This window comes from Lissotriton helveticus, chromosome 4_1, assembly GCF_964261635.1.
Source record: "Lissotriton helveticus chromosome 4_1, aLisHel1.1, whole genome shotgun sequence".
Taxonomy (NCBI): Eukaryota; Metazoa; Chordata; class Amphibia; order Caudata; family Salamandridae; genus Lissotriton; species Lissotriton helveticus.
In genome coordinates this window covers 1,392,991,259-1,393,011,141 of record NC_136063.1, presented here as the reverse complement: position 1 = coordinate 1,393,011,141, position 19,883 = coordinate 1,392,991,259, and the positions used below count along the sequence as shown (strand labels likewise).

The 19,883-nt window shown below is 46.3% G+C and overlaps 1 protein-coding gene across 4 annotated transcripts in view; it reads right to left on the bottom strand.

The window, feature by feature from the left end:
- Positions 1–1,147: 1,147 nt before the first annotated feature.
- MBOAT1 (membrane bound glycerophospholipid O-acyltransferase 1) overlaps positions 1,148–19,883 on the bottom strand; it is a 473,424-nt gene continuing 454,688 nt past the window's right edge. For all 4 annotated transcript variants that reach the window (XM_078687935.1, XM_078687934.1, XM_078687937.1 and 1 more), the window contains one exon: positions 1,148–1,527. In XM_078687935.1, coding sequence (XP_078544061.1) covers positions 1,404–1,527 — 124 coding nt within the window. In that variant the 3' untranslated portion in view covers positions 1,148–1,403. The remainder of the gene's footprint in view (positions 1,528–19,883) is intronic.

Here is a 19,883-nt window from a genome sequence, read left to right as displayed (position 1 = left end):
AGTGGCCACAAGCAAATGGTGAGGTAGAACGGTTCATGCGCACCATCAACAAAATACTGCGCATAGCTGTGGCAGAGGGCACCGATCCAGAAACAATGCTACAACAATTCCTGAGGGAATACCGCAGTACACCTCATTGCACGACACAGCGGTCACCATGGTCGCTTATGTTAAATGGCACTCGGCGGGACTTATTACCTATGACAGAAAACTGGAAGCCAGAACCCTATGGCCCAGCACATGCTCAAGCAAGACGACAGAAGACCAACGACAAGGCGAGTCGCCGACGGAGAGCGAGAGTTCGGGTGATGCACTCTGGGTGTCAGGTGATATTGCAGAATCGATGGGGTGGAGGAAAATTCCGAACGCCCTATGAGCCTGGTCTGTGGACCGTAAAGTCGACCCAAGGAACAGCCGTTACTGCAGAACGTGACGGGGAAGTAATCACTAGGAACATCTTGTGGTTCAAGGAAGTTCCATCCCCTGTCAGACTAACCCAGAGAGTAGACCCACCAGTGACTCCCGAAAGAAACCCGGTCACAGACGAATGTGGCGCTGGAAACGGGTCGCCTCAAGACGCAACAGAACCAAACTATTCAAGTCCTTCTAACATGCAAGGCGCCGAAGGTGGTCACAGCCCGATAAATTCCCAGCAAGAACAAGAGCTCGGCCGGCATCGTTACAACCTTAGGAGGAACCCCCAGCCCAACACAAGGTTAGCTGACTTTGTGTGTTGAAGTGAACTATGGCTCTGGAGTAAAAGAGAGAGAAAAAAAAAGACCAAGTTGGGATGGGGTGTAGCGGTCTAGTTGTGCTGGGGCCGCCAGCCTAACCCGGAACTCATATCACACAGTGTATCACTCTCTGGCCAGGCGTGGCCAGAGAGCATAAATAAACGGGCCGGAGGTTGCTCTGGACTTCCGGCAGACACAGCTAGCCAAGTGTGTGGTGTCTCATCATTGTGCGTCAAGCTAGGCCTGTGCCACCAGTAATGTCCGACGACTCCCACAGGTGCTAACAGGGAGCCGTCACACTGACCATCATAAGCTATCCAGCTTGCGAAGAAATGGCTACTTACTAGCAGAGTATAAAACCAAGATATTGCTTCACATCACACAAGTTCTGAGTCAAAAAAGGCTTCAGAGGGAAGATATGTACAACAAATATATTAAAATGCAATAAACAAATGTACTTTGTACAAAAATTATTTCCTATGTCTATACAGTTGAAAAGATTCCTCCAGAGCCACGTACATTTTGTTTTGTCAGTAGGAAATTTGCTGTGCAAATGGTTGAGGGGTTCTTTCCTCCCAAAATGAGGTATCGTTTATTTATTGGAATGTTCTTGTCTTATTTGGGAGTTCAGTGCTTCGCTTTCCCTTTGGTAGTCTTGTCCATGAGGTGTCATCGCATCTTCTTGTGGTTGATTGAGTTCTCCTGAGGCCGCTTTTGAGTTTGTCCTGGAGGTTTCATTGGTAGAATCAATAACACCAGGAGACTTAAGATGTGAAAGTGAAAGTACATCGAGCTGCAACAACAATGAAAAAATAAAAAGCTCACTGTTAAAAGAATTAAGGTAAAATAATTTATACAACGTTTCTGCAGAAGTTAAAACATGTCACAAAAGCAGGGATAGAGTTCAGTATATTAGGGAAGCAAAGCATACACCGCATAAAGGTCGTTTGACTTGGAAATTGTCTGCTAACGAAAAGAAAACATTCAATGCAGTTTAGTTCTGAATTAACAAACGAGGTGCCAAGTTAGCCAAATACTTATGAGAGCAACAAATGTTACCAATTTTACAATTACATTTTTTTTGCAGTTTTATTTGGCGCGAACACGACCCGAAGGTATTGGACTGCTTTTACACCAGGACACATTCATTTTTGGTATGCATGGGGCGATTAAACGATTTGTCCAGAATCACAGGATGTTATCCGATGCCGAGACTCAAATCTGATTCCCCAGTTTGAAAGTTGGCTGCTCTGGCCTGACCTGGAAGCTCTTTAAAAATTGCTCCCTAGATTGAACTAAGTTTCACTGGACGGCAGTTGACAGTCTAACACATGGGTACTCAAAAACATTTTCCCTGGGGCCACAAAGTGTGGTCTATGGTGTGACCGAGGGCCGCACTGATGTCAGCGGGGTGTGTAAAGTGGGTGTAGGGAAAGCAAAGCATGTATATCTAGTGGCTGTCTTTACAAATTATGGTGTTCCTAAAGATAAGGGCCTTGTTACTTCAGTTCCCTAACTGCAATTAACTTTAAATAAGTGTTTGCTGTATATTTAACTTTTTTTTCATGTTAGTGCTGAGTCGAGTAAACAGCAGCCCATTGCTGCTGCTGCCTGAGGGGCCCCACATAAAGGTCAGGAGGGCCAACTGTGGCCCCAGGGCCATACTTTGAGTATCATTGGTCTAACACATACCCTATGAATGGGTTACAGTGTACGTTGATACAAGTTTGCGTGTTTGTGAATGCCTACGGAATGGGATATTCATGAAAGTCCACAAGGGGGCATCAAACCCTGCGTGCCCATAGTGGTGGATGGGCATCACTGCCTCCTTTAGCCATCGGAGCAGTGACAACACTGCATATGAGCAGAGTCTGGCGCAACAGCATCTACAAATGGAAGGGGGATGGGAGCACACTGCTTCACTTCCCAGCACAGTTCACCCCTCTGCATCCTGGTAAATGCAGTTCAATTTACATGATTACTTGAAGTTTTGCAGAGTGTTTCACCAAAGTTGGTGCAGGCTAGTGCTGTTAATCTCTAGACAAATGTGTTTCTGGATTTTATCCTTTATCAGTAGAGATAAAACGAAATTCATCTGGGGTTTGCTGAGAAAGCTGCCACATTCCTCTCAGGTCTCTGTACCTCTCCCTGGCGCACAGGTGCAACTCCAAGAGCTCGTCAGCTCAGAGGCTCATGGGAGCCTTTTCCAACAGAAGGGGGATGGGAGCACACAGCTTCACCTCCCAGCACAGTTTGCCCCTTTGCATCCTGGTAAATGCAGTTCACTTTACTTGCTTACTTGAAGTTTTGCAGAGTGTTTCACCAAGGTTGGCGCAGGTTAGTGCTGTTAATCTATAGACACATGTGTTTCTGGATTTTATCCTTCATCAGTAGAGATAAAACTAAATTCATTTGGGGTTTGCTGAGAAAGCTGCCACATTCCTCTCAGGTCTCTGTATCTCTCCCTGGCGCACAGGTGCATCTCCAAGAGCTTGTCAGCTCCGAGGCTCAAGGGAGCCTTTTCAAACAGAAGGGGGATGGGAGCACACTGCTTCACCTCCCAGCTCAGTTCCCCCGTTTGCACCCTGGTAAATGCAGTTCAATTTACATGCTTACTTGAAGTTTTGCGGAGTGTTTCACCAAAGTTGGTGCAGGTTAGTGCTGTTAATCTCTAGACACATGTGTTTCTGGATTTTATCCTTCATCAGCAGAGATAAAACGAAATTCATCTGGGGGTTGCTGAGAAAGCTGCCACATTCCTCTCAGGTCTCTGTACCTCTCCCTGGCGCACAGGTGCATCTCCAAGAGCTCGTCAGCTCAGAGGCTCAAGGGAGCCTTTTCAAACAGAAGGGGGATGGGAGCACACTGCTTCACCTCCCAGCTCAGTTCCCCCGTTTGCACCCTGGTAAATGCAGTTCAATTTACATGCTTACTTGAAGTTTTGCGGAGTGTTTCACCAAAGTTGGTGCAGGTTAGTGCTGTTAATCTCTAGACACATGTGTTTCTGGATTTTATCCTTCATCAGCAGAGATAAAACGAAATTCATCTGGGGGTTGCTGAGAAAGCTGCCACATTCCTCTCAGGTCTCTGTACCTCTCCCTGGCGCACAGGTGCATCTCCAAGAGCTCGTCAGCTCAGAGGCTCATGGGAGCCTTTTCAAACAGAAGGGGTTGGGAGCACACGGCTTCACCTCCCAGCACAGTTCGCCCCTTTGCATCCTGGTAAATGCAGTTCAATTTACTTGCTTACTTGAAGTTTTACAGAGTGTTTCACCAAAGTTGGTGTAGGTTAGTGCTGTTAATCTCAAGACACATGTGTTTCTGGATTTTATCCTTCATCAGTAGAGATAAAACGAAATTCATCTGGGGTTTGCTGAGAAAGCTGCCACATTCCTCTCAGGTCTCTGTACCGCTTCCTGGCGCACAGGTGCATCTCCAAGAGCTTGTCAGCTCAGAGGCTCAAGGGAGCCTTTTCAAACAGAAGGGGGATGGGAGTACACTGCTTCACCTCCCAGCACAGTTCGCACCTTTGCATCCTGGTAAATGCAGTTCAATTAACATGCTTACTTGAAGTATTGCAGAGTGTTTCACCAACGTTGGTGCAGGTTAGTGCTGTTAATCTCTAGACACGTATTTCTGGATTTTATCCTTCATCAGTAGAGATAAAACAAAATGCATCTGGGGTTTGCTGAGAAAGCTGCCATATTCATCTCAGGTCTCTGTACCTCTCCCTGACGCACAGGTGCATCTCCAAGAGCTCATCAGCTCAGAGGCTTATGGAAGCCTTTTCAAACAGAAGGGGGATGGGAGCACACTGCTTCACCTCCCAGCACAGTTCGCCCCTTTGCATCCTGGTAAATGCAGTCCAATTTACATGCTTACTTGGAGTTTTGCAGAGTGTTTCACGAAAGTTGGTGCAGGTTAGTGCTGTTAATCTCTAGACACATGTGTTTCTGGATTTTATCCTTTATCAGTAGAGATAAAACGAAATTCATCTGGGGTTTGCTGAGAAAGCTGCCACATTCCTCTCATGTCTCTGTACCTCTCCCTGGCGCACAGGAGCTTCTCCAAGAGCTTGTCAGCTCAGAGGCTCAAGGGAGCCATTTCAAACAGAAGGGGGATGGGAGCACACAGCTTCACCTCCCAGCACACTTTGCCCGTTTGCATCCTGGTAAATGCAGTTCAATTTACTTGCTTACTTGAAGTTTTGCAGAGTGTTTCACCAACGTTGGTACAGGTTAGTACTGTTAGTCTCTAGACACATGTGTTTCTGGATTTTATCCTTCATCGGTAGAGATAAAACAAAATTCATCTGGGGTTTGCTGAGAAAGCTGCCTCATTCCTCTGAGGTCTCTGTACCTCTCCCTGGCGCACAGGTGCATCTCCAAGAGCTCGTCAGCTCAGAGGCTCAAGGGAGCCTTTTCAAACAGAAGGGGATGGGAGCACCCTGCTTCACTTCCCCGCACAGTTCGCCCCTTTGCATCCTGGTAAATGCAGTTCAATTTACATGCTTACTTGAGGTTTTGCAGTGTTTCACCAAAGTTGGTGCAGGTTAGTGCTGTTAATCTCCAGACACATGTGTTTCTGGATTTTATCCTTCATCAGTCGAGATAAAACGAAATTCATCTAGGGGTTGCTGAGAAAGCTGCCACATTCCTCTCAGGTGTCTGTACCTCACCCTGGCGCACAGGTGCATCTCCAAGAGCTCGTCAGCTCAGAGGCTTATGGAAGCCTTTTCAAACAGAAGGGGGATGGGAGCACACTGCTTCACCTCCCAGCACAGTTCGCCCCTTTGCATCCTGGTAAATGCAGTTCAATTTACTTGCTTACTTGAAGTTTTACAGAGTGTTTCACCAATGTTGGTGCAGGTTAGTGCTGTTAATCTCAAGACGCATGTGTTTCTGGATTTTATCCTTCATCAGTAGAGATAAAATGACATTTATCTGGGGTTTGCTGAGAAAGCTGCCACATTCCTCTATGGTCTCTGTACCTCTCCCTGGCGCACAGGTGCATCTCCAAGAGCTCGTCAGCTCAGAGGCTCATGGGAGCCTTTTCAAACAGAAGGGGTTGGGAGCACACGGCTTCACCTCCCAGCACAGTTCGCCCCTTTGCATCCTGGTAAATGCAGTTCAATTTACTTGCTTACTTGAAGTTTTACAGAGTGTTTCACCAAAGTTGGTGTAGGTTAGTGCTGTTAATCTCAAGACACATGTGTTTCTGGATTTTATCCTTCATCAGTAGAGATAAAACGAAATTCATCTGGGGTTTGCTGAGAAAGCTGCCACATTCCTCTCATGTCTCTGTACCTCTCCCTGGCGCACAGGAGCTTCTCCAAGAGCTTGTCAGCTCAGAGGCTCAAGGGAGCCATTTCAAACAGAAGGGGGATGGGAGCACACAGCTTCACCTCCTAGCACACTTTGCCCCTTTGCATCCTGGTAAATGCAGTTCAATTTACTTGCTTACTTGAAGTTTTGCAGAGTGTTTCACCAACGTTGGTACAGGTTAGTACTGTTAGCCTCTAGACACATGTGTTTCTGGATTTTATCCTTCATCGGTAGAGATAAAACAAAATTCATCTGGGGTTTGCTGAGAAAGTTGCCTCATTCCTCTCAGGTCTCTGTACCTCTCCCAGGCGCACAGGTGCATCTCCAAGAGCTCGTCAGCTCAGAGGCTCAAGGGAGCCTTTTCAAACAGAAGGGGATGGGAGCACCCTGCTTCACTTCCCCGCACAGTTCGCCCCTTTGTTTCCTGGTAAATGCAGTTCAATTTACATGCTTACTTGAGGTTTTGCAGTGTTTCACCAAAGTTGGTGCAGGTTAGTGCTGTTAATCTCTAGACACATGTGTTTCTGGATTTTATCCTTCATCAGTCGAGATAAAACGAAATTCATCTAGGGGTTGCTGAGAAAGCTGCCACATTCCTCTCAGGTGTCTGTACCTCACCCTGGCGCACAGGTGCATCTCCAAGAGCTCGTCAGCTCAGAGGCTTATGGAAGCCTTTTCAAACAGAAGGGGGATGGGAGCACACTGCTTCACCTCCCAGCACAGTTCGCCCCTTTGCATCCTGGTAAATGCAGTTCAATTTACATGCTTACTTGAGGTTTTGCAGTGTTTCACCAAAGTTGGTGCAGGTTAGTGCTGTTAATCTCTAGACACATGTGTTTCTGGATTTTATCCTTCATCAGTCGAGATAAAACGAAATTCATCTAGGGGTTGCTGAGAAAGCTGCCACATTCCTCTCAGGTGTCTGTACCTCTCCCTGGCGCACAGGTGCATCTCCAAGAGCTCGTCAGCTCAGAGGTTCATGGGAGCCTTTTCAAACAGAAGGGGTTGGGAGCACACGGCTTCACCTCCCAGCACAGTTCGCCCCTTTGCATCCTGGTAAATGCAGTTCAATTTACTTGCTTACTTGAAGTTTTACAGAGTGTTTCACCAAAGTTGGTGTAGGTTAGTGCTGTTAATCTCAAGACACATGTGTTTCTGGATTTTATCCTTCATCAGTAGAGATAAAACGAAATTCATCTGGGGTTTGCTGAGAAAGCTGCCACATTCCTCTCATGTCTCTGTACCTCTCCCTGGCGCACAGGAGCTTCTCCAAGAGCTTGTCAGCTCAGAGGCTCAAGGGAGCCATTTCAAACAGAAGGGGGATGGGAGCACACAGCTTCACCTCCCAGCACACTTTGCCCCTTTGCATCCTGGTAAATGCAGTTCAATTTACTTGCTTACTTGAAGTTTTGCAGAGTGTTTCACCAACGTTGGTACAGGTTAGTACTGTTAGTCTCTAGACACATGTGTTTCTGGATTTTATCCTTCATCGGTAGAGATAAAACAAAATTCATCTGGGGTTTGCTGAGAAAGCTGCCTCATTCCTCTCAGGTCTCTGTACCTCTCCCTGGCGCACAGGTGCATCTACAAGAGCTCGTCAGCTCAGAGGCTCAAGGGAGCCTTTTCAAACAGAAGGGGGATGGGAGCACACTGCTTCACCTCCCAGCACAGTTCGCCCCTTTGCATCCTGGTAAATGCAGTTCAATTTACTTGCTTACTTGAAGTTTTACAGAGTGTTTCACCAACGTTGGTGCAGGTTAGTGCTGTTAATCTCAAGACGCATGTGTTTCTGGATTTTATCCTTCATCAGTAGAGATAAAAAGAAATGTATCTGCGGTTTGCTGAGAAAGCTGCCACATTCCTCTAAGGTCTCTGTACCTCTCCCTGGCGCTCGGGTGCATCTCCAAGAGTTTGTCAGTTCAGAGGCTCAAGGGAGCCTTTTCAAACAGAAGGGGGATGGGAGCACACTGCTTCACCTCCCAGCTCAGTTCGCACCTTTGCATCCTGGTAAATGCAGTTCAATTTACATGCTTACTTGAGGTTTTGCGGAGTGTTTCACCAAAGTTGGTGTAGGTTAGTGCTGTTAATCTCAAGACACATGTGTTTCTGGATTTTATCCTTCATCAGTAGAGATAAAACGAAATTCCTCTGGGGTTTGCTTAGAAAGCTGCCACATTCCTCTCATGTCTCTGTACCTCTCCCTGGCGCACAGGAGCTTCTCCAAGAGCTTGTCAGCTCAGAGGCTCAAGGGAGCCATTACAAACAGAAGGGGGATGGGAGCACACAGCTTCACCTCCCAGCACACTTTGCCCCTTTGCATCCTGGTAAATGCAGTTCAATTTACTTGCTTACTTGAAGTTTTGCAGAGTGTTTCACCAAGGTTGGTACAGGTTAGTGCTGTTAATCACTAGACACATGTGTTTGTTTCTGGATTTCATCCTTCATCAGTAGAAATAAAACAAAATTCATCTGGGGTTTGCTGAGAAAGCTGCCTCATTCCTCTCAGGTCTCTGTACCTCTCCCTGGCGCACAGGTGCATCTCCAAGAGCTCGTCAGCTCAGAGGCTCAAGGGAGCCTTTTCAAACAGAAGGGGATGGGAGCACCCTGCTTCACTTCCCCGCACAGTTCGCCCCTTTGCATCCTGGTAAATGCAGTTCAATTTACATGCTTACTTGAGGTTTTGCAGTGTTTCACCAAAGTTGGTGCAGGTTAGTGCTGTTAATCTCTAGACACATGTGTTTCTGGATGTTATCCTTCATCAGTAGAGATAAAACAAAATTCATCTAGGGGTTGCTGAGAAAGCTGCCACATTCTTCTCAGGTCTCTGTACCTCACCCTGGCGCACAGGTGCATCTCCAAGAGCTCGTAAGCTCAGAGGCTTATGGAAGCCTTTTTAAACAGAAGGGGGATGGGAGCACACTGCTTCACCTCCCAGCACAGTTCGCCGGTTTGCATCCTGGTAAATGCAGTTCAATTTACTTGCTTACTTGAAGTTTTACAGAGTGTTTCACCAACGTTGGTGCAGGTTAGTGCTGTTAATCTCAAGACACGTGTTTCTGGATTTTATCCTTCATCAGTAGAGATAAAACGAAATTTATCTGGGGTTTGCTGAGAAAGCTGCCACATTTCTCTATGGTCTCTGTACCTCTCCCTGGCGCTCTGGTGCATCTCCAAGAGTTTGTCAGTTCAGAGGCTCAAGGGAGCCATTTCAAACAGAAGGGGGATGGGAGCACACAGCTTCACCTCCCAGCACAGTTTGCCCCTTTGCATCCTGGTACATGCAGTTCAATTTACTTGCTTACTTGAAGTTTTGCAGAGTGTTTCACCAACGTTGGTACAGGTTAGTGCTGTTAACCTCTAGACACATGTGTTTCTGGATTTTATCCTTTATCAGTAGAGATAAAACAAAATTCATCTGGGGTTTGCTGAGAAAGCTGCCCCATTCCTCTAAGGTCTCTGTACCTCTCCCTGGCGCTCGGGTGCATCTCCAAGAGTTTGTCAGTTGAGAGGCTCAAGGGAGCCGTTTCAAACAGAAGGGGGATGGGAGCACACAGCTTCACCTACCAGCACAGTTCGCCCCTTTGCATCCTGGTAAATGCAGTTCAATTTACTTGCTTACTTGAAGTTTTGCAAAGTGTTTCACCAACATTGGTACAGGTTAGTGCTGTTAATCTCTAGACACATGTGTTTCTGGATTTTATCCTTCATCAGTAGAGATAAAACAAAATTCATCTGGGGTTTGCTGAGAAAGCTGCCTCATTCCTCTCAGGTCTCTGTACCTCTCCCTGGCGCACAGGTGCATCTCCAAGAGCTCGTCAGCTCAGACGCTCAAGGGAGCCTTTTCAAACAGAAGGGGATGGGAGCACCCTGCTTCACCTCCCAGCCGAGTTTGCCCCTTTGCATCCTGGCAAATGCAGTTCAATTTACATGCTTACTTGAAGTTTTGCAGTGTTTCACCAAAGTTGGTGCAGGTTGGTGCTGTTAATCTCTAGACACATGAGTTTCTGTATTTTATCCTTCATCAGTAGAGATAAAACGAAATTCATCTGGGGTTTGCTGAGAAAGCTGCCACATTCCTCTCAGGTCTCTGTACCGCTTCCTGGCGCACAGGTGCATCTCCAAGAGCTTGTCAGCTCAGAGGCTCAAGGGAGCCTTTTCAAACAGAAGGGGGATGGGAGTACACTGCTTCACCTCCCAGCACAGATCGCACCTTTGCATCCTGGTAAATGCAGTTCAATTAACATGCTTACTTGAAGTATTGCAGAGTGTTTCACCAACGTTGGTGCAGGTTAGTGCTGTTAATCTCTAGACACGTATTTCTGGATTTTATCCTTCATCAGTAGAGATTAAACAAAATGCATCTGGGGTTTGCTGAGAAAGCTGCCATATTCATCTCAGGTCTCTGTACCTCTCCCTGACGCACAGGTGCATCTCCAAGAGCTCATCAGCTCAGAGGCTTATGGAAGCCTTTTCAAACAGAAGGGGGATGGGAGCACACTGCTTCACCTCCCAGCACAGTTCGCCCCTTTGCATCCTGGTAAATGCAGTCCAATTTACATGCTTACTTGGAGTTTTGCAGAGTGTTTCACGAAAGTTGGTGCAGGTTAGTGCTGTTAATCTCTAGACACATGTGTTTCTGGATTTTATCCTTTATCAGTAGAGATAAAATGAAATTCATCTGGGGTTTGCTGAGAAAGCTGCCACATTCCTCTCAGGTCTTTGTACCTCTCCCTGACGCACAGGTGCATCTCCAAGAGCTCGTCAGCTCAGACGCTCAAGGGAGCCTTTTCAAACAGAAGGGGGATGGGAGCACACTGCTTCACCTCCCAGCACAGTTCGCCCCTTTGCATCCTGGTAAATGCAGTTCAATTTGCATGCTTACTTGAAGTTTTGCAGAGTGTTTCACCAAAGTTGGTGCAGGTTAGTGCTGTTAATCTCTAGACACATGTGTTTCTGGATTTTATCCTTCATCAGTAAAGATAAAACGAAATTCATCTGGGACTGTGAGGCAGTGTGCTCCCAACCCTCATTCTGTTTAAAAGGCTCCCTTGAAACAGCAAGCTGACGAGCTTTGGCGATGCACCTGTGTGCCTGTGAGTGGTACTGTGACCTGAGAGGAACTTGGCAGCATTTCCAGCAACCCCAGATGATTTTTCTTTGCTCTCTAAAACTGCTGCTCTCTAATGATGAAGGGCTCAACCCACAAACACGTGTCTAGAGCAGTGGTATTCAAACTGTGGGGCGCGCCCCCCTGGGGGTCCGTGGCTGCATTCCCAGGGGGGCGCGAATGCGTCTTCAACTATTTGCTATTTGTCACACAGTGTATCTAGCGCTTTGCTGGGAAGAACCTGGTTTCAAGTTACAACAACAGAGTCCCCCCCCGACCCCCTTAATAATGGAGTGGCAGTGTGTGCGTCCTTCAGTGTGCCCCCAGGCAGGGGAGGCACAACGTGCAACAGTCCTAGAATAGAGTGCCACTCGGAGGCACCATCCCTCTGTGTGTGACATTGCCGCCAGCCGCTAAAGAAGCCCCCTTGCAAGGCAGCTCCTAAACGAAGCAGCTCTATGTCGAAGAGTGTGAGCTGTTCGTGACGAGGAGTTGAAGAGAGTGCACTCCTGCACGCACAATACTGGTATGTGAGCTCAAAGGGCTTCAGCCCCCCTCCCCCGTTGTGTGAGACAGCTTTCCCGGCACACACACAGCCCCACCCCAGTACTTCACAGGTCTTTAAAAGACCATTTGCTTGTTAATGAGGCTTCCTTGTTTTTCACCCCTTTGTAGAGCCCCATAATCTCTCAGCCTACAGCTGCAAGAGTCCCAGTGTTTTTGCACTATGCTCCTCGCAGAGCAGGAGAAATTAACAACGAGTTCACAGTCTCTGAGGCCACGATGAAACAGCACCAAATTCAATGGCCAAAGCAATCCTCGTGGTGAACTACTAAATTCCCATATTACCAACTTTTAAAGCGCTGGAGCCTCTGTGCCCTGTGTGGGGATACTCAATGGCCATATAACTAATAGGAGCACCAGTACGCTGCTTACTCTGTGTTTATGTTGAGATTGTGTGATCTAATAGTGATGTGATGTATGATGCAAGTATTTTTTGATACCATGACTGTTAGGATAACGGGTATCATGTCAGTAATTGCACAATGTGCACAGTATTTCTAATTTATGTTGTTTGGACTATGACATATACATACATATACAAATATGTACACACACACAATGAGACACATTTTTATATAATCAGATTTGTAGATCCGATTAGTACAGCAGGTGCTGTGCCACCAGGTCCCAGTGGTATAAAGGGCCAGCTAAACCCCATGTCTGTTTTACTATTCGTACTATTAGATTATTATTACAGTAGGGTCCAGTGGCCACTTGCTTTGGCAGAGTTGCTTTGGGCCTCTGAGTAATGATCTAAGGGTGGGAAAATTGCAGCAGAGGAGACACCTTTCTGGGGGCATCAGAGAGAAGACAGTGACTAGGATGGGACAAAATGAGAGATCATGTTTTTAACGAAGGTAGAGGAGACATCCCACTTGGCGAGGCAGTACTGATCAATGGTGAAGTAGGTGCAGCAGCACCAGGGTCCACTGGTCTAACGGGCCCACTGTATTACAGTTATATCTTTTTAAAAATAAAAAGGTTATTTGAACTAATTTACCTTGCTAGCATTAGGACCACAGGCACCTTTGCTGCAAAAAGGGGGGCAACACATGGGAGCTCATGTTTTTCTGGGGGAGGAAATGTGGCCTTATTATGAGAGATGCTCAATTTGGAACAGGGGGACTAGGTTCAAGTTCCAGCTTTTGCTCAACATCCTGTGATTCTTGGTGAATCACTTAATTTTTCTAAGTCTTACAAAATCTCACCTTCGGTAATGTAATTGGAATATATTTCTTGCTGCTCAGGGCCATGGTTATCATTACTATAGCAGGTGAAGTTGCATTGATCTGAGGAGTGTGATCGGATCACAGACACCAAATTATGGGGAGCAGAGCTTTTCTTTGTTAATTCATATTTTTGCTTTATGAATTTGCTATTTTGTAAGTCTTACAGTTATTGTGGAATATATGGCATAGAAAACATCTCCCAGAAATGATCTCATAAGCCCCGCCCCAGTGCTCAACCCTGCCCCTCCCCTAATCCTTGTCATAAAGGTTTGCGCTGTCGCTTGCAAGATCTTTTGTAACTTAAAGGGGGCTTAAAGCCCGCCCATTACTAAACATTGGTTGGCTTCAATGTCACTCTCATTTCCTTGGTTCTTATTGTTTAGAGCGTGCCAGTTTCACTTTCTCTCTATGTGAGTGTCTTCGGTGTAGCATGGACCAAGTACTGATTAATGTCTATATTAGTCTCCTTCCAGTGCTCGGAATGAGACAGTTTAACACTGTAGCCACTGACTTATTTAATGTTTAAAAGGTCCAGGGTTATGCAGCAGCGATTTCCTTATTTAACGTGTTAAAGTATTTTCTTTCTTTTTAACATGTAAGCTTACCTTTTTATTAAAGCAGTTCATGCAACTGCATGTTTTTCTATGCCAGATTCTGAGGCAATTTGACAGTGTAGCCACAGGCTTATTTAATGTTTAAAAGCTACAAGCAGTACTGCAGAAACATACTTATTTACAGCCTGATTCATCAAGCCGAATTGCGCTCGCAAAGGGCCAGATTCTGAGAATCTGGCCCTTTGCGAGCGCAATTTATGCATTTGGGATTCATCATCCCAAATGCAAAAATCGGTAATTGCTAATTCGCTAAATTGCGAGGAATTACATTTAAGGAATCTCTATTTGAGATCCCTTAAATGCAATTCATGAAGCATTTGAAAATTGCGAAAATGCAATTTTGGGCCGCTATTTACCGAGAGGTCAGACCTCTCGGTAAATAGCAAAAACTTAGAAAAATGCATTTAAAAGCATTTTTCTAAGTTGCATGTTGCACACACACATGTCCTTTGGACATGTGTGTGCGCAACACCTGTTTCAATTTGCATTTAAGGGGTGCTACAGGGTGTCCTTTGGACACCCCTGGCACCCTTTAAACCGCTATTTTATTTGCGATTTGCTAATTGCTAATCGCAAATAAGGAATACTCCCCATTCATTCCTATGGGCCTTTTGGCCCATAGGAATGAATGGGGAGTTATTCCTTATTTGCGATTAGCAATTTGCTACTCGCAAATAAGGAATATGTAGGAATCGCTATTTATTTAGCAATTCCTACATGAATACCGTTTTGCGAGTCCTTAATAGCGATTCGCTATGATTCGCTATTAGGGGCTCGTAAAACGGCCCGTTGATGAATAAGGCTGTTAATGTTTACAAGCACTTTATCTGTTTTCCAAATGCAATTACCACAACATGGCTTTTAAATCCTCCAAGGTGACACTGTAGCCATAGAACTATTTAATGTATGTTTAAAAGCATTCCTTTCTTTTCAACATGCAATTTTACCTTTTTATTAAAGCAGTTCATGTGACTGCATGTTTTTCGCTGCTGTGCTGCTTCTTCATGCTAACACTATAGCTAAGGAAAGAAGTTTGTGCCACTGCATGTTTTTGTTTTCTCTGCCTTTACACCATGCAAATACTCTAGTCATGGACTTATTTATTGTATAAATGCCACAGGGTGATACTGCAGCAATGGGCTTGTTTATTATTTAAATACACTTTATTCATTTTCCAAATGCAATCTTTACTACAGCCTTGCTTTTAGACCTTTCAGGTCACTGAAAGATCTAACACTAATCTAACTTTTTGTTAAAGCAATTCATGCAACTGCATGTTTCTCTCCACTATGCCTATTCTCCACGCTAACACTGTTATGTTATATTATGTTATGTTAAGATATGTGTATTTGTAGAGCGCACTATCACCTGCAAGGGTATCCTGGTGCTGAGCAGGTGTGTGTTCTTAGCCCTGCCAATGGTAGGTTGTTTAATTAAAAGCCAAGTCTTCAGCTTCTTGCAGAATTCAAGAAGAGAGGAGGCTCTGATGTGGAGTGGGAGCTCATTCCACACTTTAGAAGCGATGTAAGAGAACACCTGTCCTCATGATCCGGTTCTGTATATGCGTGGGAAGTGTGCAAGGTGGACTCCTGTATAGCAGAGGTGTCTAGGTTGCTGGTGGAAAGAAGCAACTGTTCAGGTGGATGGTGCCTGAGTAGTGCAGTGTCTTGAATGTGTGTGTGAGGAAATTGAATTGAGACTGTTTGTGTATCGGGAGGTGTGTTGTCAGATGTGGGTTGTGTGTGAGAGATTAAGAAGGAGTCTGGCTGCAGAGTTTTGAAAGGTTTGTAGCCTTCTAAATGAGTTGCTTGGTGATCCCAGCGTAGAGGGTGATCCCATAGTGCAGCTTGCTGGTGATTAGGGAATGAATTACAGTTTTTCTAGTGTTTCCTGGAAGCCATTTGAAGATTTTCCTCAGCATCTTCAAGTTGTGAAAGCAGGATGCACTGATGGCGTTGACTTGTGCAGTCATGTCCTGTCTGATGTTGGTGATTATTCCAAGATTCTGGTGTAGGATTTGGGTGAGCCACCAGTGGAGTCCCATGGTGAGGTGTTCTTGCTGAAGATCACTACTTCTGTCTTGTCGGTGTTGAGCTTGAGACAGTTGGCTTTTATCCAGTTAGCGACTTCAGACATGCAGGCAGTGAAATTGTTTCTTGTGTTGGGGGTCTTGTCTGAGAGGGAGAGTATGAGTTGTGTGTCATCTACACATGAGAGGCTGTTGATGTTGTGTGCAGATGACATTGGCCAGGAGGATCATGCATGCATTGAAGAGGATAGAGTTGACCGATTAGTCTTGAGGCACACCACAGATGAGTTTGTCGACTTCAGAGGAGTAAGGTGCCAGGCTGGCAGCTTGTGTTCTATCTGTTAAGGCACAGATCCAGAGGAGAGTGGTTCCTTGGATGCCAATCTCATGCAGGCTCCTGATAAGGATGGGGTGTGAGATACTTTTAAATGTTACAGAGAGGCCCAGGAGAATGAGGGCTGCTGTGTCTCCTCTGTCAAGGATCATGAGGATGTTGCTTGTGACAGCGATTAGTGCTGTTTCTGTACCTAGGGCTGGACCTGAATCCAGACTGTGAGGCATCAACAAGCTTGTGGTTGCTGAGGTGGTCATTGAGGCATCAGTCGATTAGTTTTTCAAAGACTTTTGCTGAATATGGTAGGAGGGAGATGGGTCTGTAGTTGGAAAGCCTTGCTTGGTAAGCGTATGGATTCTTCAGTAGGGGGATGGTAAGGGATGGTAATGGCATCCCCCTGGTGTTTGGGAGTGTGGCAGAGTCGATGGAGGCAATGAGGTTGGGTGTTAGTGCTTTGTGAATGTGTAGTTGCCCTTTGGTTAAGGTGTGGGGGCAAGGGTCAGCTGGAGCCCCCCCAATGAATGGTCCTCAAGGTAACAGTGATTTCGATGGTGATGATGGCAGGTCACAATGTCAGGGTTTGTTCATCAGCAGCGATGGAAATGTGTTGCGACAATAACGGGGTCTGGTTGAGGATCGAGGTTGCTGTATTTGGAGGTGATTTTGTTATAGAAGAATTCTGAGAGTTCATTGCAATGGTCTTGTAAGGGGGTGATGTTGCTAGAGGCGGTGGATGGTGTGGTGATATCTTCAATGATGGTGAAGATTTCCTTGCTGCTGTTAGAACTGGTGTCAATGTGATCTGCAAGAGCTTTGTGCTTGGGGTTCTATATCTACTGGTGATAGCGCGGATTTGAAGAAATCTTTATCTGCTGTGTATCAACTTGTTCCCCATTTGCACTCCAGTTGCTTGCAGTTGCTTTTCGCCATCCCGAGTTCCTCTGTGTACCAGCTAGCCTGTGGTCATGCTCTTGCAGTTGATTTGTGCTTGAGGGGAGCCAAGGTATCAGCGCATGCACTGATCCAGATGCTTAGGTTTTTTATGGCTTTCAGCAGGTCACTGGTGTGCTTGGGCCGGTGCTCAGAGAGGGCGGAAGCCCAGTCCTCTTCCGAGGTGTGTTTCTAGCTGCAATGGGCCCTTCTAGTGGTGGTAGGTCTGTGATGGAGTGAGATGGGTATGGTGAAGCTGACAAGAGTGTCATCTGTCCAGGTTATAGTTGCTGGCTCATCAGCTGTGATGCTTCTGATTGAGGAGAAAATTGGGTCCAGTAAGTGTCCGGTGGTGTGGGTGGGTTTGGTAATGTGCTGGGTGAGGTCAAAGTTTCTAGAGGTCTTTCTAGAAGGGAACTAGAATTTGGGTTGGTGAGGTCTTCTAGGTGAAAGTTAAGGTCTGCGAGGAGGATGTAGGTGCTGGCGAAGATGATGAGGGGCGCGACAAAGACTGCAATGTTGCTGGTGAATTGGTATGGGGACATGGTGGTCTGGATACAAGGGTTTTGCCCGCAGAGAAGATGGCTGTGATGCATATCTTGAATGTGAGGTGTTCCCTGTAGCTGGTGAGGATATCTGTGTGGGAGGTGAAGTTCATAGTATATTTAAACATGATAGGGACTTCACCTCTGGGCTTGTGCTGATGGCAGTAGAGGCCCGTGGTGGGAGTGCTGCTGAGCGCTGATATGGGGGGGAGGGGTGGGGGGTACTAAACTACGGATTACTGCCAATTAGAGGTAAGTAAACATATAAATAAATTAAACGAATTGCGATGCAGTGTACGCAACGGAATCTGCTTTATTTATTTATATGTTTACTTACCTCTAATCGGCCGTAGTCCGTAGTTTACTACCCCCCGCTCCACATCAGCGCCCAGCAGCACTCCCACCATGGGCTGCTACTGGCTGATGGTTTTGCCTAATGATCTTGCAGCTAGCAGGGATGATTGTAGTGATGTCTGGTGCCGAGATTGGGTTTAGCCATGTTTCCATGAGAAAGAGCAGGTCCAGAGCATGGTCTTGTGGTAGGCCCCATATCTTTGTGGCATGTTTGGTGAGCAAACAGGTGTTGAGGAACATGCATGCGAGTGTTGGGTTTGGGTGGTGTTAGGTCTGTGTGAGCTTGAGCAGGTGCCTGGTTTGTTTTGAGTGTGAACAAGTAGGGTGCTGGGAGCTGTTGGTGCATGAATGGTTGGTGTATAGTGTGAGAGAGCTCATGAGAACTTGCAGTAGATGCATGTGAATGCTCCTGTTGTATGGTGCGGTGTGGCGAGAGTGCAGTGAGCAGTGGCTGGGGCTAAGAGTATGGAGATGTTGCAGCAGGGTATCAGTAAGTAGGGGGAGAACCAGAGTTCCCGGTGCTGGGTGCGGTCCAGCAGTGGACGGGCACAGCCTTTGGCGCTAGGCACAACAGCAGCACGCGTCTGTCCTGCAGCCATTCCTAACAAGGGTCCTGGGAGGAAGGCTGAGAACAGGATACCATGGGCAGGAAGCCACTGATGTCACTTCCTGTGCAGAAGAATGATGGGAAATCCATTGATGTCACTTCCTGTGCAGATGGGTAATGGGAAATGAAGTCCTCTTTTTTCACTTCTTTTAAAGATGGTTGTGGCAGGAAACCAGTGATGCCACTTTACGTGCAGATGGATGATGGGAAATCCAGCGATGTCACTTCCTGTGCAAATGGATCATGGGAAATCTAGTAATTTCACTTCCTGTGAAGATGGACAATGGGAAATACCACGGATGCCAGTTTGTGCCATACCATTCCATGTAAAAGCAAACCATACCATACTACACAATGACAGACTATTTCATACCATACCATGCTAGACAATAAGAGGCCTTACCATACCATATCATACCATGCCATAACATACTATGAAATGGAGGCCCCTGCTCTACCATACCACACCACAACATACCATAACAAGCAATGACAGGCCATAAAATTCCTTTCTATACGATAACAGCCCTTACCATATTTTACAACAACAGGTCATACCATACCATTCTATACAATAACAGGCTATACCATACTATACAATAACAAGTCATACAATATAATGCCATACTATTAAAATGACATGCCATACCATACTATACAATAACAAGCCAAACCATACCATACTATATAATAACAGGCCATACCATAGCACGCCATACCATGCTATACAATGAGATGCTAGACCATACCCTTCAATACTATACAATGACAGGCCATACCCTGCCATACTGTAAAACATATCTAAAAAACATTAATAAAGCCACTAGCTCTCGCATAGGCAACACCTATCCGATAGGAAGCTAGGAGACGAGGAGCAGTTGACATCGATGGCACAGACAATGCGTATGCTGCAGGAGAGTGCAGGGAAGAAGTAGCACGTAGCCAATGAGCTGCTGAGAGGCCAAATCCGCTGAGAGGGTGGCAGTAAGTAGAGGAGGAAGCAGAGGCACAACACAGGTTTGGTGTGAGGTGCAGGCAAGCTTGGCAGAAATTACCATTGCTGGCCTGAGGCCACGGACAGTAGCTTAGAGGGCAATGCTAGTGGCAACTCCTGGCAGAGCAACAAATGAGGAGTGCATTAGGCATTGACAGGAAGCAACTCCAGGGCACAAAAGCGGCCAGCCGAGTGGCTGGTGCGGCTTACGTCCGGGTTCTCCATGTCGGTTATGTCCAGGTTGCACTTGTTGTGTTTGCTGCTCTGTTTACTTCTGCCTCACCGCCGATCATCTGCAAGCCAGCCGCAAGTCACTGGCTGATCACCAGCTGTACCACGCCCTGTCTAACTCCCTTGCCTGCCCTGCCTGCCTGGTTTTCTGTGCTTGCCCTGCTTGTCCTGTTAGCACCATTTGTTTATGGTGTGATCCCACCCTTTGGCCAGCTGCAGCACTGGACTACTGCTGGTGTGCCTTTAAACCAGATTTGCTTACCATCTTTTTAATCACCTCCAAGCCAG